General features: G+C 36.2%; 1 protein-coding gene across 4 annotated transcripts in view; it reads left to right on the plus strand.

Moving 5' to 3' along the window:
* BRAF (B-Raf proto-oncogene, serine/threonine kinase) overlaps positions 1-26,273 on the plus strand; it is a 201,031-nt gene that overhangs the window by 116,772 nt on the left and 57,986 nt on the right. For 3 of the 4 annotated variants that reach the window (XM_012447514.2, XM_012447512.2, XM_064372856.1), the window contains exons 4-9: positions 2,605-2,708; positions 3,554-3,656; positions 10,172-10,320; positions 11,340-11,459; positions 16,801-16,960; positions 23,513-23,549. In XM_012447514.2, coding sequence (XP_012302937.1) covers positions 2,605-2,708; positions 3,554-3,656; positions 10,172-10,320; positions 11,340-11,459; positions 16,801-16,960; positions 23,513-23,549 — 673 coding nt within the window. Of the gene's footprint in view, positions 1-2,604; positions 2,709-3,553; positions 3,657-10,171; positions 10,321-11,339; positions 11,460-16,800; positions 16,961-23,512; positions 23,550-24,949; positions 25,070-26,273 lie in introns of all 4 variants that reach the window. The other variant, XM_064372859.1, reaches the window with a different exon arrangement.

Here is a 26,273-nt window from a genome sequence, read left to right on the forward strand (position 1 = left end):
TCTTTGCTCAGACCCCAAATCCCTCAAATTTAAAATATAGTTAGGTTCCTGCCAGCCTCTAGTCATATTTTCATGAGTCAATACATAATCTTGTTTTGTGTGTGTTTCTGTTTAAAGACATATTGTTGATTGATTAACATTGAACTCACAGCTGACATTACTATAACTCATGCCTGAAGGAAGCTGGCCTAACACATGTACTTAATCTTCCAGTGACATTACAGCCTTCTTAGGCTTACCAGCCCTAAATAGCACTTGAGCACTATGCTTAGAGGATGTTGTAAACAGAGTCATCAACAAAAAGCACAGAAGTGAGAAAAACGTGGCACCAAATAGGCTCTGCCCAGGATACTTGTTTATAGTGTGAAAACTGAAACAAGAAGGCAGAGAGACTAGTCACTGTTTAACCTCAGTTGGAGAGGTGCATGCATTAGGTGACTCAAATATTTCACTACTCTGCGCAAGTCTATGAAAGCACTACAAGTACTGACTTTAGAGTTACAAATAAATTTTAGCAAGTAGAGAGATTTGCAAGTATGCACTCCACAAGTAATGAGGATCAACTATACCAATCCAGTCTCCTCTTAAATACTTCCAGTGATAAGCCCACTCCCTCTTGACAAACTTTTGTCTTGCTGGCTAGGCAAAAGTTTGGATTTTTTGGCTTATAGCCATTATTGGAGGTAACGAAAAGAAAAAAAAAGTGGGTTTTGTTAGTTGGTTTTTTTGTATGTTTGTGGTGGTGTCTCACTCTGTCACCCAGGCTGGAATTCAGTGGCACAATTTCTGCTCACTGCAACCTCTGCCTCCTGGGTTCAAGCAGTTCTGGTGCCTCAGCCACCTGATAGCTAGGCTTATAGGTGCCCACCACTACGCCTGGCTACTTTTTGTATTTTTTAGTAGAGATGGAGTTTCATCATGTTGACCAAGCTGATCTCAAACTCCTGACCTCAAATAATTCCCCCCGTCTCAGCCTCCCAAAGTGCTGAAATTACAGACGTCAGCCACTGCACCTGGCCTGGGTGGTTTTAATGGTTATATTGTACTACAGTCTGTATCTTATTATTTCTAGTCACAGATCCTAATTAGGCTTTCTGGACTGTTCCCTCTTCAATATATTATTTTAATTCAGCTGTCTTATATTCATCTTTCCCCCCCTTTTTTCCCCTTTAGCATAAAGATCCCCAATTTCTTTGGAAACTTTTGGTTTGCTAAGCACCTGAATTTAAATGAATGGAACTTATTGTTACAAACTAACACTTCCCCTTCTTCTGTCTTACACCTCCTCCCAATAAAAACTGTATCCTCTACTCCCACTGCCTCACTTTACACCTTCAGTTCCAAGTTACTCAGATTTGGGGGATGAGGCGAGAAAAACGCTAGATATATGGATAACTTTAAATATACAGAAAGATTGCTTTTTCTTTCCCTTTCCCTCTCTCTTCCCATGTCATCTCTACTTCTCCATATGTTGGCTTCATTCTGTAACCAGATTTTCTCAGTGTGGTAGAGAATATGGCCACTGAGGGCTCCAAATTTGTATCTTCTCGTCACAGTTGTAACTACAGTAGAAACAAGGACTTCTCTCAATTAATGTCCATTTATCAGTTTAGGGAAGAACTCAGGTACAGTTTGGGTCATATATATAGCCCTGGACCAGTTGCTCTTGCCAGGGGTATGGAAAATTGATTAGCCAACCTATGTCATCTCTAGTGACACAAAAGTAGTGACCCTTGATTGATAGCTTTTCTAGTACTATGTGGATTTCTAGAGAAGGGAATATTCCCAGAGGAAACAGGGACATTAAACAACAATGTCAAGTATACACATTAAGACAGTTATTTTCCTCCTGCTATGCTTAGAGCCAGTAAGATGTCTCTTAAGAACAATCAGTGTGATTTTAGGATTATACAGTTTTCAGCTTTGAACAATATTGGATCAAAATTGATTTTGCTTTTAATATTAACATCTATTATTTCTCAGTGGTGGATATACTGTGTTGATGGGTGTATTATAGCAAATACTGTTATATTTTCTTTTTATATGTTTAAAGTATTTCTTTTTTTTTTTTTTTTGAGATGGAGTCTCACTCTGTCGCCAGGCTGGAGTGCAGTGGCGCGATCTCTGCTCACTGCAACCTCCACTTCCCAGGTTCAAACAATTCTCCTGCCTCAGCCTCCTTAGTAGCTAGGACTACAGGCGCGCACCACCACGCCCAGCTAATTTTTGTATTTTTAGCAGAGACGGGGTTTTACCATGTTGCCCAGGATGGTCTTGATTTCTTGACCTCATGGCCTACCTTGGCCTCCCAAAGTGCTAGGATTACAGGCTTGAGCCACTGCGCCTGGCCTGTATTTCATAATTTTAATAAAATAGCAGAAAGTTAATTTTGCTTTGATTTAGGTTGGTGAATAATAACAGATATTTGAGTTATAATTTCCCTTCAGCATTAAGTTAGCTGTAGAAATGGTATATCTGACCTAGTAACCCATTTGACATTTTAAAGATGGTGTACTCTAAAGGTAAATTACTAAATTTTTTTAATGATATGAAAAAATGTAATTGCTCCTTTTACCTCATATCAATATATTTATGATACCATAGGTACCTGCAAGGTGTGGAGTTACAGTCCGAGACAGTCTAAAGAAAGCACTGATGATGAGAGGTCTAATCCCAGAGTGCTGTGCTGTTTACAGAATTCAGGATGGGTATGGTTTGTATGTGATGTGAAATTTTGTTAAAAAAGAAAATCACACATTAAACTTTGAAGTTTTCTTAGGATCTTTACCCAAACCTGGAGAATCGAAAGTCTACTTTAGGAAAAAGTATTAAATTAATATTCAGTTAGCCTGAAGAAATATTGTAGGCCATATGAGGAGTTAAATTAGATAATTTTATATGACTGTAGTGTTTATTACTCTGATCAAATGATTTTAATAAGATTCTTAAAATTTTTGAACCATTCGGAGTGTGATTTATTTGGATAATGGGCTCTTATACCCCCTCCCATTTTTAATACAAACTCATAATTTCACAAAAGGTATATCAAAATTAACATTTTATATTGACCTACTTTTCTTTCAGAAAGTGTCTAACATTGTTCCAAGACCCTCACATTTTGAATCCTGTTGTTGTTGTTTTTTTTTTTTTAAATCATTTTGGGGGCAATGTTGTCCCTGTCCCTTGAGTACTCTTTTTCCTTGAATGGATAGATAAGTCCGTACCTGTGATTTTTTTTTTTTTTTTTTTTTTTTTGTCGGGGGGGACCCCAGGAACAATCCATTTTCTGCTGTTGTAGGTCTTTTCTGGAGCTGACTTGAAGAAAAGAGTACATCTCTTTACCCTGCTGTTTGTCCAAGAGTGATACATTTATTTGGGGTAAACTTAAAAATTAATTTATTGCCATTTAAATTTCTAACAATGGAATACTAGGGAGCCAAACCTCCCTCACTGTTACTAGCCCCTCGATAACCAATGTTCATATCTTCAGCATAAGGTATATGAATATTTTTAGGTGTAATAACCAAGAAAGGCTTGTGTCTACATTTTTCAGAGAGAAGAAACCAATTGGCTGGGACACTGATATTTCCTGGCTTACTGGAGAAGAATTGCATGTGGAAGTGTTGGAGAATGTTCCACTTACAACACACAACTTTGTATGTATCTTTACATTTTTTTGGAATGTCAAAAATGTTCAAATTTTAATGAATGCATTTTTATTTAGGGAATGTGAAATATGGATGAGTAATATTTTAAAAAGCAGTGTGTATGCCTTGCTAAAAGAAAATACTTTTTGAATAGTGCAAAAGTATGTCAAATAAAAAAAGTGAAAATACCCTCCTAGAGGCCAGCATTTGTGTAGATTAACAGATTATTGTTCTGTCTTCCAAATTTTTTTCTGTGTACACAAACATGTGCTTATACCTGTAAACCCTTTTTTCTTTTTTCCTTTTTCTCCCTTCCCTTCATTACTTCTCTTTTCCCTTTCTTAAACCAGAAATGGAGCCATGCTATGTGATATTCTTTGCTTTTTTGTACACCTGGCTTTATTTTTAGTATGATTGTGTAATAATTCATAAGAGTAGGAATTCAGTGTATTTAACCATTTCTCTGTTGATAGACATTTAAGTTTTTGTATTTTAAAAAATCTGTTACATATAGGGCTATACAGGGTCTTTCTGCATATATCTTGACACCCTTGTACAAACCCTTGTGTTTCTAAAGGATAGATTAATGGAAGTAGAATCGCTGGGTGTTAAACACTCCTTGAGGCTTCTTTCTTTGTCTGATTTTTGCATTTGCTAGAACCTCGCATAAACATAGTATCACCTGTCACCAGCATAAGTCCCAGAATGTAGGACCTTTCTATTTTAGAGATGAGGATCTGCATAGAACTGGAGAACCTATCCTCTAAAATGGTAGGCAGAAGCCAAAAGTTGTCTCTAAGTCAGGAATACATTTCTTACTTTTCTCTATATATTGAATTTTGGCCAGAGTTTTTTCTAGGTGGATAGTTACTGCTACCCTTTAGGCATCAAGTGTTTTCCCATGTGTCTTGGTGATTAATTCAGCTAGGCCCTTAAAACAGATGATTGATTAGATTATTTCCTTTGGGGTTTATGCTTTCAAGCCTCCATTAGTAGTGAATAATGAAATCAGGTTTGTGTTTCTGTAAGGCATTTTTTGGACAAGTGTAAGATACACCTAATGTCAATCAGATTTTACTGTGCAGCAAATAATTTTATAATAAGCTAGGAAGTTCATTATTATTCATTTTTTTAACATGTTGAATTGTAAGTGGGTAAATCTTAAGATTTTTATTTAAGTTCTTAAGAATCCAAAAACATTTGAGCATACATTTCATAGCGATTACTACTGTATTTCTTAATAATCTAGAAATTGGATATGAGGGGATAAAAGAAAACCTAAGTTGCTAAGTGTGAGAAAACAGTATTAAAATGGTGCCTCAGGAAGGTCCTTGCCACAGAAGGATAGTGAAAGCAAATTGCAGATTGATTCCAGAGTTTGGAAATTCTGACCCACAGTTAGAGACCTGCCAGTAAAGTTTTATTGAGAACTTTCCCTTTGCCAATACCTTATCTTACCTGGGGATATGACAATGAATAAGACAGTGTCACTGCCTTAGAGTACAGAGAAGATTTAATAAATTTTCATAAACATTCATAATTACTATGTATGTCTAAAGTTCTGTAGATGCACAGAGATTCCTAACCTGGCTTTTGAGGAGTCAGGAAATTTTCCCAGAGGCAGAAATATCTAAGCTTAGGCCTAATGGATGAGGAAATAAATAGCAAGTTAAGAGCACTCTAGACAGAGGGAACAGCAAGAAAGCATGTTACCTTTGAAAGTTTTGAAAGAAGTTCAGAATGCATGATACAAGGTTGAAGAGTGGATTATTAACAATATTATGGGTAGAATAAAAGTTACAGGTAGCTCATGAAAATCCTTGTAAGCTGTATTGAAGATTTGGACTTTCTGTAAAACAATTGGAAATTGAATAGTTGTAAGCATGGGGAGAAATGTGATTAGATTTGTGTGTTAGAATGATTGCTCTGAGTGCCATATAGAGGCAAGAAGAAAAAACTGTGTTCTGCTTAGAAAGGAAGAGTGTTCTTAGCTGTCTTAGATTTTGCTTGACTATTCAAGGAGTGCTGTTTATGCCTCATGATTTCATAGAGTCAGTTATAAAAGCAATCCCTTCTGTATTTCTCTATATCACAAGAGTCCTTGGGAGCTGGAAAGTGGGGAAGCAAAATTTGAAACATCTATTATGTATCCAGCCCTTATCCTTTTTCTACAGACACTCAGTGTCTTCCTTCACACAGCCTCACACTTTACACATTAATGCATGCAAATTGCCTGGACTGTGCTTCTCACTAATTTACCATACATATTTATGTATACTCAGATTCTAGTTTAAGTGTAAGCTGTGACCCAAAAGAAAGAGAAATCTTCCTATGCTCATCTTTATTGACAAAAGTATACTTACAGATACAAGCATATATTGCCTAAAATTTATGAGCAAATGCATATCCACATGTTTTCTTTCCTTCAGATGTTTTGGGCTCCTACCTACTTCGTTTGGTAAATAATGGCCCATAAAAATTTTTAAAGATTTTTAAATTTTTTGTATATCCAGAGACAAATGGAAAAAGCAGACAACTAGAAAAAGGCATTTAACTGTTTTGTATCCCCTAGAAAGTGATACATAGGAAAAAAAGGTGAAGAAAATAAGAGCCACTTTCAAAATGTCCTCAAAAAGCCAGAATGTATTGTGTATCAGGATGTAATTTTCTTGAAATATTTTCAGTTACTTTCTATTTTTAATGGAACAGAATGTGTAAATAAATGTATGTTGAAAATGGAGTTTTGGCTGGGCACAGGCTCATGCCTGTAATCCCTTGAGCCCAAGAGTCCAAGACCAGCCTGGGTAACATGGCAAAACCTCATCTCTACAAAAAAAATACAAAAATTAGCTGGGCATGGTGGTGTGGGCCTATAGCCTTGGCTACTCAGCCTGAGGTGGGAGGAATTCTTGAGCCTGGAAAGCAGACATTGCAGTGAGTCATGATTGTGCCACCATACTCCAGCCTGGGCAACAGAGCAAGACCCTGTCAAAAAAATATATATATAGACTTTTGATGTTGAAATCTATTGAATGTATCATAAAAAACATTTACATGTGGTAGAATCGATTAGAAAGTTCTAATTCGTGTTTTATATAGTCAGGGTAGGTATTGCTATGTGAATACAGTTATATATGGGCTCATAATGTGAAATATATTTCTCACTATTTTTCGTGATTAAAACTCTGCAAAACTGACCAGGCGCAGTGGCTCATGCCCATAATCCCAGCACTTCGGAAGGCCCAGGTGGGCAGATCATGAGGTCAGGAGTTTCAGACCAACCTGGCCAACATGGTAAAACCCTGTCTCTATTAAAAATACAAAAATTAGCCGGGCGTGGTGGCACGTGCCGGTAGTCCCAGCTACTCGGGAGACTGAGGCAGGAGAATTGCTTGAATCTGGAAGGTAGAGGTTGTAATGAGCCAAGATCGTGCCACTGCACTCTGGCCTGGGTGAGTTAACTTTGGATAAAAATGTAAAAACATTTATAAAAGATAAAACTAAAAAAAGCTAAAAATTTTTTTGAGACTCTGTCTCAAAAAAAACCTCTGAAAATCGAAAATGAATTAAGAATATAGAGGCTGGGTATGGTGGCTCATGCCTGTAATCCCAGCTCTCTGGAAGGACAAGGTGGACAGATCACTTGAGGTCAGGAGTTCAAGACCAGCCTGGCCAACATGGTGAAACTCTGTTTCCACCAAAAAATACAAAAATTAGCCAGGCTTGATGGTGCATGCCTATAGTCCCAGCTACTCGGGAGGTTGAGGCAGGAGAATCACTTGAACCCAGGAGGCAGAAGTTGCAGTGAGCCAAGATCCTGACACTGTACTCCAACCTGGGCAACAGAGCAAGACTCCATCTCCAAAAAAAAAAAATAGAATATAGAGCAAACAACAAATAATGAAATAGAAGTCACTCATGCTCTTGCCACTCTGAAATAGCCATTGTTAACATTTTGCTGTGCATTTATTCTTGTTTTTTCTTACTATTATATACACAGGATAAATATATTTTAAGCAATTTCTGGCTTTAGTAGGGTAGATTCTCCCTAGTGCACTTCTCTGTTAGGTGACTCATGTCATACATCATTTGCCTTTGACATGGAATTCTTACTTGTTGCCTTTTAAGTTTCACATAGAGAAATGTTCACAAATAAGTTTATGTGGCCCAAATATTCTAATCCTCTAAGAAATTGATCATTTGTTAGAAAAAATAGATCTTACTGTCTTTTAGGTGATTTTTCTTTTGTTTATTTTTTTTAGTAAGTTTAGGAAGAGTTGTTTTGACTTTCATATTATTATTTACTAGTTTTATCTTTTATAAATAATTGTTTTTACATTTTTATCCAAAGTTAACCATCATGTTTTTGGACCATAGATCAGGGATTCTCATTCTGTCAGCTATTTTGTTTTTGTTTTAGCTATTGTGTAGTTTTAGCTATTACATAGTTTATATTCTCTCTCCCTCCCACTCCCAATTCCACTCTAGAGGAAATCACTTAATTTTTAATGGTTTCTGTTTTAAGGTCTTTTGGTGATTATTTCTGTATTATTAAATATAGTTACACATTGCCTAGTGACTGGGATATGTTCTGAGAAATGCTCATAGGTGATTTTGTTACGTACTTACACAAACCTACATGGTGTAACCTAACTAGGCTATATGGTAGAGTCTATTTCCTCATGGGCTAATAACCTGTACAGAATGTTACTGTACTGAATTTTGTAGGTAATTATAACACAATGGCAAGTTTGTGTATCTAAACATAGAAAAGATACAGTAAAAATACAGTATAAAAGGTCAAAAATGGTATCCCTGTGTAGGATACCTAACATGAACAGAGCTTTTAGGACTGGTAATTCCTCTGGTAAGTGAGTGGTGAGTGAATGTGAAGGTGTGGGACATTACTGTTACTGTAGACTTTATGATAAATATTATACCCTTAGGCTACACTATATTTTAAAAATTTTTCTTTTCAATAATAAGTTTATAAAGTAAAAAATTTACAGTAAATTAAGGGTTTTTTTTTAACTTTTTGACTCTTGAAATAACAATTTCAAGAGTTTAAAAACACAAACATGTAGCTATATGAAAATATTTATTTATATGCTTATTCTATAAGCTTTCTTCTGTTTGTAAAATTTTTAATTTTTCTTTTTTACTTTTTAAACTTTTCTGTTAAAAATGAAGACACAGGCTGCCCAAAGTGGCTCGTGCTTGTAATCCCAGCACTTTAGGAGGCCTAGGTGGATGCATCACGTGAGGTCAGGAGTTTGAAACTAGCCTGGCCAACATGGTGAAACCTTGTCTCTACTAAAAAAAAAATAGGAAAATTAGCCAGGCATGGTGGCACCTACCTCTGGTCCCAGCTACTCCAGAGACTGAGGCAGGAGAATCACTTGAACCTGGGAGGTGGAGATCGCAGTGAGCCGAGAGTGTGCCACTGCACTCCAGCCTAGGCGACAGAGCAAGACTCGGTCTCAAAAAAAAAAGAAAGAAAAGAAAGAAGACACAAACATAGCCTAGGTCTACACAGGGTCAAGATCTTCAAGACGTTCGTTACTAGGCAATAGGAATTATTCAACTCCATCATAATATTGTGGGACCACTGTAGTATACAAGATCCATCATTAACCAAAGTGTCGTTATATGGCATATGACTATAATTATCTTTTAGCCACAATTTCTTGCTTTGTTAACTTTAGATATCACATACTGATTACTGATTCTGTAAGAAATTAGCTCATTTATAGTTCTTCTTCTCCTTCCTCTCCCTCAATGTTTTTATTAATAGTAGTTTTTGGTTCTTCTGTTGGATGCCTTTGTAACTTTAATGTATGCGTTTCTCATTCCATCAACACCAGTCAACTTTCCTTAACCTCCCTCTTTGTATGATAATTAAAGTATACCTTCTTCCTTTCACCCCGTTTCCTCTTAGTCATTTCTGCTTTTACTTTTATGTTGTCAAGTTTGAAATCAGTTGCCAGCCTTTTATTCATTTCTCATTTTTTAACTTCTGAGTTTGTTTGTTTTTTGAGACTGAGTCTTGCTCTGTCATCCAGACTGTAGTGCAGTAGCACAATCTTGGCTCACGGCATCCTCCGCCACCCGGGTTCAAGCGATTCCCCTGCCTCAGCCTCCTTAGCAGCTGAGACTACAGACGCGTGCCACCAGGCCCAGCTAACTTTTTTGTAAAGACAGGGTTTCACCATGTTGGCCAGGATGGTCTCGATCTCCTGACCTTGTGATCTGCCCGCCTTGGCCTCCCAAAGTGCTGGGATTACAGGCATGAGCCACCACGCCCAGCCAACTTCTGAGTTTTTAAGTTATATATTGGGGTGGTAAATAAATATATGTGGTTTACTATCTTGGACCCCCTAGTTTTTATTTTATAAACATTAGTATATGAGTTTCATGATATAAATATATTAAAATTTTGTTATTTTAAACAACAGAGTACATTCATCAGTTTCTAGAAAGTTTCTTGTGAGTTTTTCAAATCTCTATGATTTTTTACTTTGCAGGTACGAAAAACATTTTTCACCTTAGCATTTTGTGACTTTTGTCGAAAGCTGCTTTTCCAGGGTTTCCGCTGTCAAACGTGTGGTTATAAATTTCACCAGCGTTGTAGTACAGAGGTTCCACTCATGTGTGTTAATTATGACCAACTTGAGTAAGTAATCCAAAAATCTCTCTCTTCTGTCTACCATTTTACCCTTAAATTTTCTTAATGTGAAGCTATGATATCTTAAAGTCTGTGAGGGTTTTTTTCTTCCATACAATCGTTACAGATAATTTTTTTTAAAGTGTAGTTAGAAAATAATATGTAGACTGGCCAGTATTTCTCTCCCAAGTTGTTATTCTGGTTCAGGTATACAGTTAATTTATATTATATTAATTATATTTATTAATTAATTTATATTTATTTTATATTATCTCTAATTTACATTTATTTACAGTTAATTTATATTTATTTTATATTATCTTTTAATTATCAAGATCCCTAACCCATAGAAATCAGTTTTGGGTAGTTTCTAGGAGGAGAGGGAGAGCTGTTTCAATTAAATTAAGCATTATGATTTTGTACCACAGATCAGGTGGTCTGATTCTGTTAGCTATTTGTAAATTACATTTATATTCTTGCTCTCTCTCTTTCATCCCCATTCAACTCCCTTCCCCTGATTTAAGATATAAAATTTTTGCATCCAGTATATATCTCTTTGTAAAATTTCTCTTTGCTGTCTGTATGCCAGTTTTTCTGATAGATTAGATTAGAGTCTATTATAATCTCTTTTTGTGTCATTGTTGCTGCTGCTGCTAAAGTCTTACTTTTCTTGATCACTTGAGCAAATAAAACTTAACTCTGTACTTTAAGTAAATCATAATGTCACCTAATTTACAGTACATACTTTTTCTTCTCATTCTTTAACCATAAAGCCTGATTTTTATCTTGTAATATGTAGAAATTTGCTGAATAGAATGATTAGTTTTAGGTTATGAGCGTGCCCTTGAAAGTGCAATATAATTTTTTTAAATAAGCTTTTAGACAAAAATACAACTAATTGAATTTTACAGATGTTTCTGAGAATGGAATTTGATCTCAGGTTTTTCTGTTAACTGTGTTTTGGTATATGAAGTTTCTGGGTTTTGCACAAGTTAGGTTGTTTTGTTTTGTTTTGTTTTGCCTCACAGTTTGCTGTTTGTCTCCAAGTTCTTTGAACACCACCCAATACCACAGGAAGAGCCTTCCTTAGCAGAGACTGCTCTTACATCTGGATCATCCCCTTCCGCACCCCCCTCAGACGCTATTGGGTATGATTTGACTTCTGCTCTTCAGCGATATGCTACTTGAACTGCTTTCTTTTGGATCTCCTGGTTAATTAGAAACCTTTCTAACATTTAATAGTTAAATTAAGGATTTTTTCCCCAAATAACTTATTTTATCACACCAATAAGATATTTACATGCATTTAGTACAAATAAATGGGATTAAAGCTGACATAGACTATTTTAGAACCAGTCCTGAAAAAATCAAGCAACAGATAATTTTGAGTCTACACCTTGAATTCATTTTTTATTAGGTACTGAAGTATATGACTTCGACCTATGAAGAAGCATTGACATATGAGACAATTGCAAACAATGTAAAAATAGCATATAATTATAATCTATTTATGATGGAGTTTATTAAACTATGTGATGAGGACATAAATGTTTTCATGTTTATGGAAGGAAGAATAGTGAGAAAAAGAGAGTGCTCAGGAAAACTTAATGAAGAAGGTGGGATTTGAACTAGACTTTAAAGAATTACTACAATCTGAATGGGCCTAGGGAATAGAAGCATGGTGAGAGGGGAATGGAGAAACAACGTATATAAAGGGAATGAGGATGTTAAGTTTAGGAGCTAGTGAAGAAAGGTTTATCTAATTTAAGAAGTACCATGTAGGCCGGGCGCGGTGGCTCAAGCCTGTAATCCCAGCACTTTGGGAGGCCGAGGCCGGTGGATCACGAGGTCAAGAGATCGAGACCATCCTGGTCAACATGGTGAAACCCCATTTCTACTAAAAATACAAAAAATTAGCTGGGCATAGTGGCGCGTGCCTGTAATCCCAGCTACTCAGGAGGCTGAGGCAGGAGAATTGCCTGAACCGAGGAGGAGGCGGAGGTTGCGGTGAGCTGAGATCGCACCACTGCACTCCAGCCTGAGTAACAAGAGCGAAACTCCCGTCTCAAAAAAAAAAAAAAAAAAGAAGTACCATGTGTAAAACCAGATTACAGAACGTCTTGGAATTGAAGCTGAAATTTAGACTTAAATGTCGTTAAGTAGATTACTAACTTGATGAAAATGGTTTTAAAGAAAAAATCAGTTAGCAGTGAAATACAGATGGATTGACAGAAAATTTGGGGTGAGGAAGGCCAACCTAGGATGTTGTTGGTAGTGAAGACTGAGAGAGGCATGAAGACGAGTTCAAGAGGTAGAAGTGTGGAAAAGGGATGGATATTCATAAATATAATGAAAGAAAACGATTAGTGGTATTATTAATCAATTGTGGAGGATAAATCTGAGAACTGACTTTAAAAATAATGCAAAGACATCATATATTTAAGCTTTATAGTAGGAAATAAAAAGGAAGACACAATAAAGATGAGTTAAGTGGATGTCAGTTTGCTTCAGAACATTTCTCCAACTCCTGGCCTCAGGTGATCTGCCTGCCTCATCCTCCCAAAGTGCTAGAATTGTAGGTGTAAGACACTGCACCTAACTAGCTTTGGAACATTTCTGATTTCTGACACAGGTTTGCCTACTCTTTCATATTGGATTTGGGGCAGTGTTATTTAGGCTGTGTCTGGAAGTATACGCTTAAAAAGAAAGAAAGAAAGAAAAAAATACCCACATACAGCATTCCTGAGATGTTAAGATTAGAAATATTTATTATCAGTTTTAACCCTGCTTCCTCCCACTCTACACTATGTAATGCTATTTCTTTAGATTTCTATCTAGAGAAATTTTTTCAAAATCAGTTGACGTTTTCAGTACAACTGTAATTTTTACAAAGCCAACCTTTCTGGTGATCTCATAGGTTAGAAAAGTTTGCAAAAGAATTGTATATTAAGCAGTGGGTGTTCTTACCTATTTGGAACACTGAAAAATGCAGCCCTTGTGTTCTCTTGTCAGGTTGTAGCAGTTCTCTATTCTGATGGAGTAATTTTATTCTTGTTGGTTCTATCATTACTTGTGTGCAGCTGTGTGTTTTTTACATGGTCAAATCAAAATGTTCTTATTGTTTGTTTTGGTTTTTAATTAATCTTTTGGTTATAACATTTTCTCCTGACAGATGCTATAGACCATGATGCCTTTCTAATGGCAGGTCCCAGTTCTGTGAGCAGTTATAAAACATCATAATGAAATTAGCTTGGCCTCTCTGAAGGTTTATAATGGTAATGATCGAGGACATTTGCCTTCCAATGAAGGAATGCTGTCTTAAAATTAAGAAACCATTTGCCTGTGCCATGAATATTTTATTGGTAACTGAACTGAAATCGATTCTGATCTTGAGCAAATGATAAGATATTCAAACTTGTCTATAATTCATTTTCCAGATGTTTTTATGACATAACTGTACATGGTTATCTCTATACAGATAGAAGCCAATCTTGATCAGTATCAAAACTCTTTGGCAGTTTCTTACTAGTCCTGATAACAATAATAATGGTCATGAAACAAGTGTAATAATAGATGTAATCAAGAAATACTGGAGACGTGATACATTGCCTAGTTTTGAATACAAAATGAGAGATACCTCCTTTTCTACTTTTTAAAAATGCTGTAGAATATATAAATTTATGAAAGGTGAACATTTAAAATGTGCATATCACCAAACCAAAGTTTTCAAAACTTTTAAATATTATAGTTAAGAATGAGATCTAAACTAATTGGTAATTTGCTGAAGGGTATTAGAATTTAAGTTTCTTTTATCTTTAATTTGATACTGTTTTAAAGAGGTTTGCTTCAGGATAGGCACAGGTATCATTGAGAAAAAGCCAGTTTGCTGACTGCCAAGATACTTCATAGGGTGTAAGTTACCTTGGTTAATGGAAAGATTTCCCAGTATAGTAATGTAATTTTATCAATTACCAGAAATGATGAAAATAGGAGTTATACTGGTTTATATTAGCCAAAATAACAAAAATAAATAAATCAGGATACCAGGTAGTATTTTTCAGTGAAAAATATGCCTGTTGTGTGAACTAGACTTCTTCTGTTGTATAGGCCAGCACTCACTCTTCTTTTGGAAGAGATTTATGGGAAATCAAATTATAATCAGAAGACTGTTTTCCTTAGGCATACATAGAGTTAGGACATGGTTCAGATATTTAATAACATCAGTTATGATCACTTCAAATGTTCCCCTGTACTTGTCCTCAAAGCTAGACAAGTTGACCTGGTGGACCAAGGCACAACTATTAGATACCAACTACCAAGCTGAGTTTCTCTGAATTTGTATCATACATCCTCATTTTCTAATATATGCATTCTTTAGATATGATAATGAAGTCTGTCAGATTAAATCAGGTTTTTGTTTTTCTTGTGGATCAATGTCCTTTGCATACGTATTTCTGATTTGTTATTTACTACTTGTTTCTGTCATATTCCTAACTTGATAAGTTTCAGAAATGACTTACTGCCATCTCTGCCTATACCAGATTAATTATACAATTCTAGTTAATTAACACTTTTTCCAATTTTAAGCCTTTTTTTTTTTTTTGAGATGGGAGTCTCACTCTGTCACCCAGGCAAGTGCAGAGACATGTTCTTAGCTCACTGCAAACTCTGCCTCCTGGGTTCAAGTGATTCTTGTGCCTCAGCCTCCTGAGTAGTTGGGATTACAGGCCCTCACCACCATACCCAGCAAATTTTTGTATTTTTTTGTAGAGACAGGGTTTCGCCATGTTGGCCAAGCTAATCTCGAACTCCTGACCTCAGGTAATCCACCTGCTTCGGCCTCCAAAAGTGCTGGGATTACAGGCAGGAGCCACCATACCCGGACTGCCTTGAGACTTTAAATCAGCCTGTAAATAGTTGTCTGACAGTCAGTGCCCTTTTTAAAATGTTATTGACTAATGTCATTTTTGCACTCTTTTTTCTGCTAAAATTTTCTAGCAATAGACATATATTTGACTGCCTAAAGCAAAAATAAAGACAGCTCTGTCACAAACCCAAAATTTCTCAATAATCAGAAAAAATAAAAAGGACGTAGGTGGAACATGCTAATTTTCCTAAAGGCTTGTTTCTTCCCTATAATTCTCATTGAGCCAATACCAATTATTTTTTTAAGTACATACTATTTTATTATTTGCATATCAATTCTAAGCAGATTCATTTCATTAATATAAACACATGAAGTCAAAACTTCTTTCCCCATCTTTAATAATGTGCTTCAAAGAAGTAAAATTGTGAACTGGTGTGATTCAGATTCTGGCATGTTTTATTCAGAGGCTGACTTTCACTGTTTGGCTTCCTTTGGTCTTCAAACCTTTATCCATTCCTTTCCTGCTATATTTTTTTCCCACTCCTCTCCTCTCACAAAGTGTCTTTTTATTCCCTCAACATTGTCCTTCTAGCTGTGTCTTAATAACCACTAAATAATGCTATATATAATAATAATTAGAGCATTTGCATAAAATGCGGTGGAATAACAACCAGTGTGTAAAGAGAGCTTATTAGCACTTAGCCATTCATTGGTCCTGATGGAATTAAGTGAGACAGCTTACCTCATCTGTCAAGTGACACTCACTTCCCCACTTCTAGGATACCCTTTTTGAGGGGCTAGAATCCTTCCAAGTGTTTACAATCTATTCTCAAAACTTTGGTGTTCTCTGTGAGTGCCAGGTTCATTTTAGGGTAAGATCTCATAGACTATGTTATTTAGCTACCATACTGAAATAGGTCACCCTGTAACGTATTTTGGTGGGTTTTCAAATAGCAGTTTTTAAAAATATTTGCTTTAATGGTTAATGTGTGATTCTCTTGTGCCTCTGGTATCAATAATGTACATGATAAAAATCTATAATGTGAGAGATATTGGCACTCTGAGGATCATCTTCTGAATTTGGAAAGGATTTTTCAATATTGTTCTGGATTTTCACTCAACTCCTGTAAGGAACAAGTGCATTATTGAGGTCCTGAAACATGCGTGTGTGTTCTCAAAATATTTATAATATCTTAATATGTAAAATTTTCATTTTAGTAAATTCAAATGTCAAGACAAAGTTAGAAAAAAGTGGAAAATTATATTCAGTCAGTCTCAGAGCATTTTTATATAACTTAAAGAATGAACTTCTTCACTTGACAGCCACAGGTAATTTCTAACCATTTATAAATTTCCCTAGTGTTTTCTGGGTAAGAATCAGTGTTCTTATCATTAATACTTCCTGGAGGGTCTGCTTGAGCAAAGCAGCTTTGGTGGTATTAGTTGAGGCATGTATTGGATTTTTAAATCAGCACTTTTAAAAGTCATTACTGCTAGGTTTTTAATGCTTTAATGATTTTGAGAATATAAAAACAAGAAAAACCTTTTATCTTCCTTTTTAAATATTATTACCTTTATATAATTACTCTGAATCTTATCTTCCAATGACTTCCTTTTTCCAGGCCCCAAATTCTCACCAGTCCATCTCCTTCAAAATCCATTCCAATTCCACAGCCCTTCCGACCAGCAGATGAAGATCATCGAAATCAATTTGGGCAGCGAGACCGGTCCTCATCAGCTCCCAATGTGCATATAAACACAATAGAACCTGTCAATATTGATGTAAGTATCCAGCATTGTAGAACTAAAAATCAAGTACATATGTTTATTTTCCTGCTATAATTATGACTTAGATCAGAAATTAGTGCCATTTTTCATTTATCATGTTTAAGTGATAAGCTTCTTGTGAATCACAAATCAGAAAAGCTTCCTGTTACCTTCTCTGATGGCATTAAATACTTTACTGACACCAAGTTATAGAATTACTCTGATTATTTTTGCCTTATGATATCATCTCTGTAAAAGTCATCTTCAAATGAAAATGGTTTAAATATCAAAGGACTGATAGAAGCCCTTGGTGGAATTGATAAAGTCCTTTAAAACTTTTATAAAAATGATTATGATTGTGCTATAAGAGATGAATATGAAATTAAGAATTTCAGGCCAGGCATGGTGGCTTATTCCTGTAATCCCAACACTTTGGGAGGCCAAGATGGGAGGAATGCTTGACCCAGAAGTTAGAGACCAGCCTGGGCAACATAGTGAGACCCCGTTTCTACCCAAAAAAAAAGAAAATTAGCCATGCATGATGAGGCATGCCTGTGGTCCCAGCTACTCAGGAGGCTGAGGTGGGAGGATTTCTTGAGCCCAAGAGGTCACGGTTGCAGTGACCCTGTCTCCAAAAAAAAAAAGAATTTCAATCTGTGCTATAAGCTTGGCATTATGACTAACAAAAACTTGATTTTTTTTCTGTGTTTATTTTTAAATTAGCATATAGTTGGAACTATAAGTTTTATTAAATATTAATATAAAAGAAAAACTATTATAAATTTTAATTTTGTTATGTAAGATATATTTGCAAATCAGACTTTCTTCCCACTTTTTACTAAGAAGCTTTTCTCTATTTGTATTGGGTTCATTTTAAGTACTTTTTTCCAGTACTAGTTTTCCTCAACTAGTAAGATTTACCTCTAGCAAGACCTAAAAACAAAGGAAGAAAGGAGTAGGAGAGGAAAATATATGGGGAAAAGGAGAGTGTGAAATAAGAAATCAAACCATATGTCTGGGTTAGGGCCTTTCTCAGTCTGTACAAAATGCAGCCTTCAACTTTACTTTGAAAACTATCATCCTTTTAGACTATGCCCATTTTCTCTGATTGTTACCACTGTTCCCTGGTCTGTTGGGATTCATTTGGAGGGCTTCATTTGGAGTGTCATCTTTATATCTTGCCTTTTCATCCTCTCCCATAACCAGTCATAAGATACCACCTTTTTATGTGCATCTCAAACTGGCTTTTACTTATTACTGCCACCATTTGGAACCATATTTTTTCACTTGAATTATATACTACATTAATCTCCTAAATGGATTTTCTGCTGTTGATTTCTCTCTATCCATTTCCAATCTTTCTGCAACTGTCAGAATAATTTTTTTTACACCTCTAGCATCATCTGTTCTCTTGTTCCAAAACTTTTAGTGACTTACCATTGATTACAAGATAAGAGTTGAAACTATAGCATTTTCATTCATGCTCAGTCACTTATTATTCCATTAAAAGATTTACTAATAACTCTGGGCTATGCATTGTGTTAGGCAGTTGGGAATTACTTATGAATTAGCACACAGCCTTTGCCCTCAAGGAAGTCACAATCTAATAGTTGAATCAAACATTTAAATAGATAATTACAAAACGTATAAAGTTAGTTTAGAGAAGGGGGTAATAAAATCTATCTGGTTGGATCTAGAAATATTGAGCAGAGAAGGCACAACATTTAAGCCAGATTATGATGAATAAATAAGAGTACAGTAGGCAGGGGAGTTAGGAAAGTCATTTGTTAAGGAAATAGTATGTGCAAAGGCATAGAAGTACCTTTACATGGAATGTAATTAATAGTTGATATTGAAATGTTAGGTCCAGGAGAAGGCTTGGGGAATGGTAGAAGGTGAAACTAGGTAGGTAAAATCTACAATGAAAGGCTTCATGTATTACTCTAAAATCTCTAAAGTAGTGCTAGGGAATCTGAAAAATTTTGTGTGAGAGAAAGTAATCAGCTCTGTATTCTAGAAAAATCTTTGATGGTAGTGTGGAGGATAGATAAAATGGGAAGAGGCAGGACTGTCAATAATGTGACTTTTGCAGTATTTCAGACAAGAAATGATAATGGTTTAAACTCAAATAATGGCATTGGTGCTGAGAGAGAATGTGTGTTGGGGGAAGGGAGACTATGAATTATTAATGAATTAGTGGTAAGAGTCGTAGGAATCATGTTGAAGATGGCTACAATTTATGAGTACTTATTATATGTCAGGTACTATGCTAAGTGCTTTACATAGACTTTCTTATTCCATCCTCATAAAAACCCATAGGTTATGTACTATTATCTTTATTTTACTGTTAAGAAAATTAGATTTACAGAGGTTAAGAAATACGCTCAAGATTACACTGCTGATAAATTATTGAAGTGGGTTTCAAACCTGGCCTTTCTTTCTTAACTGCTATACTGTTCTGTAATAGAGTAGAGGAATGAAAAACACGAGAAGTAGCGGATAATACCAGGTGTCTGGCTTATAGATACTTAACTTACAGACCAGGTTTCTGGTAAATAGCACCATTTGTTAAGATAGAAAATGCCAAAGGAAAACAAGGTTTGCAGAAGCAAAAATTTTAGCTTTTGTGGGGGATATGTTGACTTTAAGATGCCTGTGGGACTTTCAGGTTTAGAAATCTAGTAGCAGTTGGATGTAAGAACCTTGAATAGAGATACAGATTTAGGAGTAATTGGCATATTTATATCAGTTAAAGCCTTGGATGTAAATTTCTCAAAGAGCTTTTATAAATTGAAAAGGGGAGAAAATGCAACCCTGATGAACATTAACATTGGAGGTGCAGGCAGAGACTCTGCCTCCTTTATGGCCTGGCTCTTCCTGAGTCGACAGCTCCAGGTAACTAAGAAAAAGTTTTGCAGAAGCCAAAGGGAGAAAAGGGATTTCAAGAATACTGAAGTAGTTGGTATCAGTCACCATTAAGATTCAAATGAGTCAAGAGATGGAGACCATCCTGGCCAACATGGTAAAACCCCGTCTCTACTGAAAATATAAAAATTAGCCAGGTGTGGTGGCCTGTGCCTGTAGTCCCAGCTACTCAGGAAGCTGAGGCAGGAGAATCGCTTGAACCCGGGAGGCAGAGATTACAGTGATCCAAAATAGTGCCATGGCACTGTAGCCTAGCAACAGAGCCAGACTCTATCTCAAAAAAATAAAAAAAAGATTCAAATGAAAGAAAGACTAAAATGACTATTAAGTTTGGCAATTGAAGTGTCATCTTTACTTCACTGAGAGCTGTTTTAGAGGGCCAGTAAGAGGAGAAAGCAGCAAGTGAGGAAGTAGGATTAAGTGTTAATTTTGAGAAGCTTGGCTGTAAAGGAGTGACATAAGAGGATAGCTTGATGCAGGATTGAAGTACAGTTTTTTTTATTTTTGCTGTTTTTTGGTTTTGTTTTTTGTTTGTCTGTTTGTTTGTTGTTTGAGACTGAGTCTCGCTCTGTCACTCAGGCTGAAGTGCAGTGGTTCAGTCTCTGCTCACTGCAACCTCCACCTCCCAGGTTCAAGCAGTTCTCCTGCCTCAACCTTCGAGTAGCTGGGATGACAGGCTCCTGCCATCACGCCTAGCTAATTTTTTATTTTTGTTAAGACGGAGTTTTGCTCTTGTTGTAATGACACGATCTTGGCTTACTTCAATCTCCACCTCCCTGGTTCAAGCGATTCTCCTGCCTCAGCCTCCCCAGTAGCTGGGATTACAAGCATACACCACCACACCCAGCTAATTCTGCAATTTTGGTAGAGATGGGGTTTCTCCATGTTGGTCAGGCTGGTCTTAAACTCCCGACCTCAGGTGATCCACCCGCCTCAGCCTCCCGAAGTGCTGGGATTGCTGGCGTGAGCCAACCACACCCAGCCAATTTTTGTATTTTTAGTAGGGACAGAGTTTCGCCATGTTGGCCAGGCTGGTCCTGAACTCTTGACCTCAAGTGATCCACCAGCCTCAGCCTCTGCCTCCCAAAGTATTGGGATTACAGGCATGAGCCACTGCGCCCAGCCAAGGAATAGTTGTTTTTAATGTAAGAGACATTAGTTTATTTTTAACTGGAGAGGAAGAAGCCAGTGAAGAGAAGTTGAAGATAACAAAAGAGAGAATAATTGATGTAATAAAATTCCTTGAACTTGGAAATTCTCTCAGAGACTGTGAATAATTAAAGATGGACATAGCTTGCTCTGTAACTGTTTACAGACTGTATGATGTTGGTCAAATTATTTAACACTGGGGCTAGTAGTGTCTACCTCCTATAGTGGTTTGAATTGCTTATTATGCAGAAATTATAACTAATATTAATATGTAAACATAGATATTAGAGTAGGAAAGTTGTTTGATAGCTTTTGTTTTCTCTAATATGATGAAGGGAAGGGATATAAGTAAGAGAAGAAACTACAAAAATGTGGAAAAAAAGTTTGAAATACCCAGTTTTCAAATGCTAAAAGAACTTTCGTAACCTAGAATGAGTAGAAAAGATTGTCAAGGAACTTTAAGAACACATTCGAAATTGAAGAATCTGAAGTTTATCTTGTTACTAGCAGTAACTTGTAAGAGTGGAAAAAGCAAAATTTGGATAATTCATACTTGTAGGGAATTTCAGAGCTGATACAACAACAAAGAAAGGGATATGGCCTTTCTCCTGTAGTTCCTTCCATCTGAGACTCTGCTTTGCCTTTCTACATGCCTATCTGTCTCTCAAACCCCAAGTCAGAGTAATTCTTTGACTGCTTTACTAGTGACCAAGTCCTATAGTTATCATACATAGCCCTAAAAATCTTATCACTCGTATCACTTAGTTGCAAATCAACTAAGCAACAAACTTTGGCATCTCTTTTATTATATTCTTATGCAGTTATTCTTAAATTATTTGATTTTCACTTCCATCTTCCAATGTGTGCATCTTACTTCCAATGAGATTGTAAGCTCTCAAGAATGGAAAATTTAATGACATCACTAGGATTTTTATTTGTTGGTAACCACATAACTCCTACCACCTTGTTTTCAGGTATGTATTTGATTATTCTGTAGAAAATGTTGAAGGCTTTATGTGATACATTGAGCATAATAGAAATAAATCTTTAAAGAATTTGCTTTAGCCTCTAAACAAAAAGTTGTCTATTTGCAAAGACTACTTAGAGACATTTGGGGCTATTCAATCCCTCATATTTAAGTTAAACTAAATAAACAGGCTAATGCAAGTTCTACCTATCAAGGCCCAAATTGCATTACCAAGATATATATATATTTTAATATATATTATATAAATGCCAAATTATATATTAAATATATATTTATATACTACATACAAATATATATATATATATTTTTTTTTTTTCCCTGTGACAGAGTCTTGCTCTGTCACCCAGGCTGGAGTGCAGTGGCACAGTCTCGGCTCACTGCAACCTCTGCCTCCTAGGTTCAAGCAAGTCTCTTGCCTTTGCCTCCTGAGTAGCTAGGATTACAGGCGTTCGCCACCATACTCAGCTAATTTTTGTATTTTTAGTAGAGATGGGTTTCACCATCTTGGCCAGGCTGGTCTCAAACTCCTGACCTCATGATCTGCCTGCCTCCCATAGTGCTGGGATTACAGGCATGAGCCACCATGCCTGGCCCATAAAGAGCTGTATTTTAATAATAAAGACAAATTTTAGTGACCAGGCACAGTGGCCCATGCCTGTAATCCCAGCACTTTGGAAGACCAAGGTAGATAGATCACCTGAGGTCAGGAGTTTGAAACCAGCCTGACCAACATGGTAAAACCCCGTCTCTACAAAAAATACAAAAATTAGCCGGGCATGGTGGCATGTGCCTGTAGTTCCCAGGTACTCATGGCACTAAGGCAGGAGGATCACTTGAGGTTGCAACAAGCCGACATCATGTCACTGTACTCCAGCCTGGGCAACAGAGCCACTCAGTCAAAAAAAAAAGGACAAACTTAAGGACTGATGAAGCCATTTTTTAAAACATTTATTTCCAAAGTTCAGGGTACATGTGCAGGATGTGCAGGTTTGTTACATAGGTCAATGTGGGCCACGGCAGTTTGCTGCACAGATCATTCCATTACCTAGGTATGAAGCACAGCATCCATTAGCTCTTCTTTCTCATGCTGTCCCTCCTTTCACCACCCACCTTCTGACAGGCCCCAGTGTGTGTCATTCCCCCCAACATGTCCAAATGTTCTCATCATTCAGCTCCCACTTAAAGTGAGAAAACGTGGTATTTGGTTTTCTGCTCCTGCGTTAATTTGCTGAGGATAATGGAAGCCATTGGTTTTGAATGGCCTGAAATGGATTTCAAGATTTGATCAGGACTAATAATTCTTTCATTATAGATTTACATTGGCAAGTGCTTCAAAATTTAGATTTTATGTTTACTAGGTAAGTCCAAATTGTTTTATGTAGTAGTTATAAGACATGTTGTGGTAATTATTAAAATAATTCTGTTAATGTTAGTGGAAAATTCAGTGTTACCACTGCTTCCTGACTATATGCTTTGAATAAATATACATTACTATTTATTTGTAGGACTTGATTAGAGACCAAGGATTTCGTGGTGATGGAGGTAAGTAGTGATTTCAATTTTTTTTTAAAACTCAGGGAAAATGCAATTGCTTTGCTGCTTATCTCCTTTATACTTGCCTCTTTCATGAAACACAGACACAGAGAAAAATGTGTAGAGAAACCCAAAATTTTTTTTGTTTTTCAATAGTATTTGTCATTTATCTTTAATAAAATGTTAACTAATTTATAACATGAGTAGAGAAGATGGACATAAAAGGAAGTCTTAAATGTACTATCTACATTTTAAAATATCTTCTGATATCAGACAAGATCGGGTACCCTCAGGATGGTATGGCCATAGACTATAGTTTTAAAATATCTTACCAAGGAGAGATCCTTCTAACCATCTCCAAAGCTATTGTTGATAAATTTCCTTTGTGAGGCTCCACCGATACTTAAAGACTGAGCTTAGAATCAGATAAAACTTTACTTTGCTAAGTCATTCTGAAGAGGGGTTTGTGAGACATTATCAACCACCACTTCCTTTCAACTTTCTGGAAGTGTTTTAAATGTACATTTTATAGAACAGACCCATAATGGCAAAGCCCATTTGCCCTCTTATTAGTTCAGTAAATAAGCAAATGAGAAACTAAATTTAGATTTCTAACCAAATTTTCATCTATTATTCACTCTAGCACATAAGACAACATTGCTTAAGAAAATACTTTTTGTAAGCAATACCCCTATATAATGTTTTATAAGAGGTGATATTTGAGACTATCTTGAAGTTTTCTTAGGAGGTCCTTTATACTTAACTTCTCTGCTGTCTTTTGTGTAGTAAGGAAGACATGTAATAACTGCTTATCATGCTTAGAGTTGATCTCTTAACTGTAACCTTATCTTCAAAATATCTAAGCCCAGACTCAACAATATTTTATATTGAGTAAACGTTGTTATAAACCTTCTTTTGTTATGTTTCTGTATACCCATGAAGCAACCAAAATAATAATAAGCCTGCATTCTATACTCTGGACTTGGTATTGATGATAGCACATAGTTACACAAGCTTTTTTTTTTCCTGTTTGTTTTTTTCATGAACCTGCCAATTAATGTTGCTGCCAGTTTGACTTTCATATGTCTTAATAGCTGTGGCTTTTGATAATTTTGCCTCCTAATACATCCAGCATTTAAATGTTGCCATCATGTTAGCATCACAAAATTAACTTAGTCCTAAACACAGCCTGCTTAGTACCTAAAATCAAGTGGCATTTCTTGTCCTTTTCATGAATCACTTTAAAAAAAAATCATTGGGATTTTGTAAAAATGAGCAGATTTTTTTGGTCCAGAATTATTTTATGAAGCAGGCTTCGATTCATCTTGTTTATTCCCCATGACTTCTTTCATTTCTTCTGTGTGTCTGTCTTCCTGTGTTTGCCTGCCCCTCTCTTTCTCTTCTAACAGCCCCTTTGAACCAGCTGATGCGCTGTCTTCGGAAATACCAATCCCGGACTCCCAGTCCCCTCCTACATTCTGTCCCCAGTGAAATAGTGTTTGATTTTGAGCCTGGCCCAGTGTTCAGAGGTAGTTGGGCTCTTCTTTCTTGTTTTCACCCAAAGCAAACTAAACATAAAACTACAGATGCTGTTTGTGCCTCACCCTCACAGCGTGTGTTTGTAAGTGTGAAAGTTTTCAGTACTAAATTTCTGCTTGGCCTGGCTGGAATGCTCTGAATGTGCTTCTCACACATACTCACTGCCACAAGCTTTCTGTATGCTGTCTGTCATAAATTTTTTAAAACAAGAAAATACTGACCTGAGATTTCCATCTTATTTTTTGTTATTTTATTACTTCTTGGTCTTGATAATTTCTTAAACTTAGTGGGTGGGAATAAATAAGGTGGGTGGGGAAGAGCTTACTGCATTCCTTTGATTTTAATGCATTTAAGTGATTATTCTTGATGACTTAATATTTGTTAATAATTTTTGTGATTTTAAAAAAATTAAAATGTCAATGGAAACTTCTGTTATGAGATTTTTTTAGGCTTTTGGCCTTTTTTGAGATTCTGTAATACCAGTAGTGTTTTTTGGGTTTTTCTTTCCCCCAATATGGGATGTATATATTTTTGTCAAAGGTAGGGAGCTGTTTAAAAAAAAAAAAAAAAGATTTATAACATATTTTAGATATTTTAGTGTACTTCAGAAATTTGAAGATTTATTCTTTAATTATGTCCTAAAAGAAGAAAGTTTACAGTATAATTTCATTCTCCCATTTCATCTTGCCATGTTTTATTTAGTAGTTAAACTGATTTATAAAAACTTAAGTCAGGCTGGGTGCAGTGACTCACACCTATAATCCTAGCACTTTGAGAGGCTGAGGCTGGCAGATCACCTGAGATCGGGAGTTCGAGACCAGCCTGGCCAACCTGGTGAAACCCCATCTCTACAAAAATACAAAAAAAAATTAGCCAGGCATGGTGGCGGGTGCCTGTAATCCCAGCTCCTTTGGAGGCTGAGGCTGGAGAATTGCTTGAACCTGGGAGGCAGAGGTTGCAGTGAGCCAAGATTGCGCCACTGCACTCTAGCCTGATGACCTAGTGAGACTCTGTCTCAAAAAGAAAAACCTAAGTCAAAATTGGGACAAATGTCTTGCTATAAATATTTTTAAAGATTTATAATTACTGACTCTTGCTAGTTAGTATCTGTTATTTATTCTGAATGTAGTAATGATGCCTTAGATTTTTGCTCTCTCAGCCCTGCTGTTTCTCAGAAAATCCATAGAATGGGAT

The sequence above is a fragment of the Aotus nancymaae genome, unplaced genomic scaffold (assembly GCF_030222135.1).
Source record: "Aotus nancymaae isolate 86718 unplaced genomic scaffold, 86718_ANA_hifiasm-v0.15.2.pri h1tg000002l, whole genome shotgun sequence".
Taxonomy (NCBI): domain Eukaryota; kingdom Metazoa; phylum Chordata; class Mammalia; order Primates; family Aotidae; genus Aotus; species Aotus nancymaae.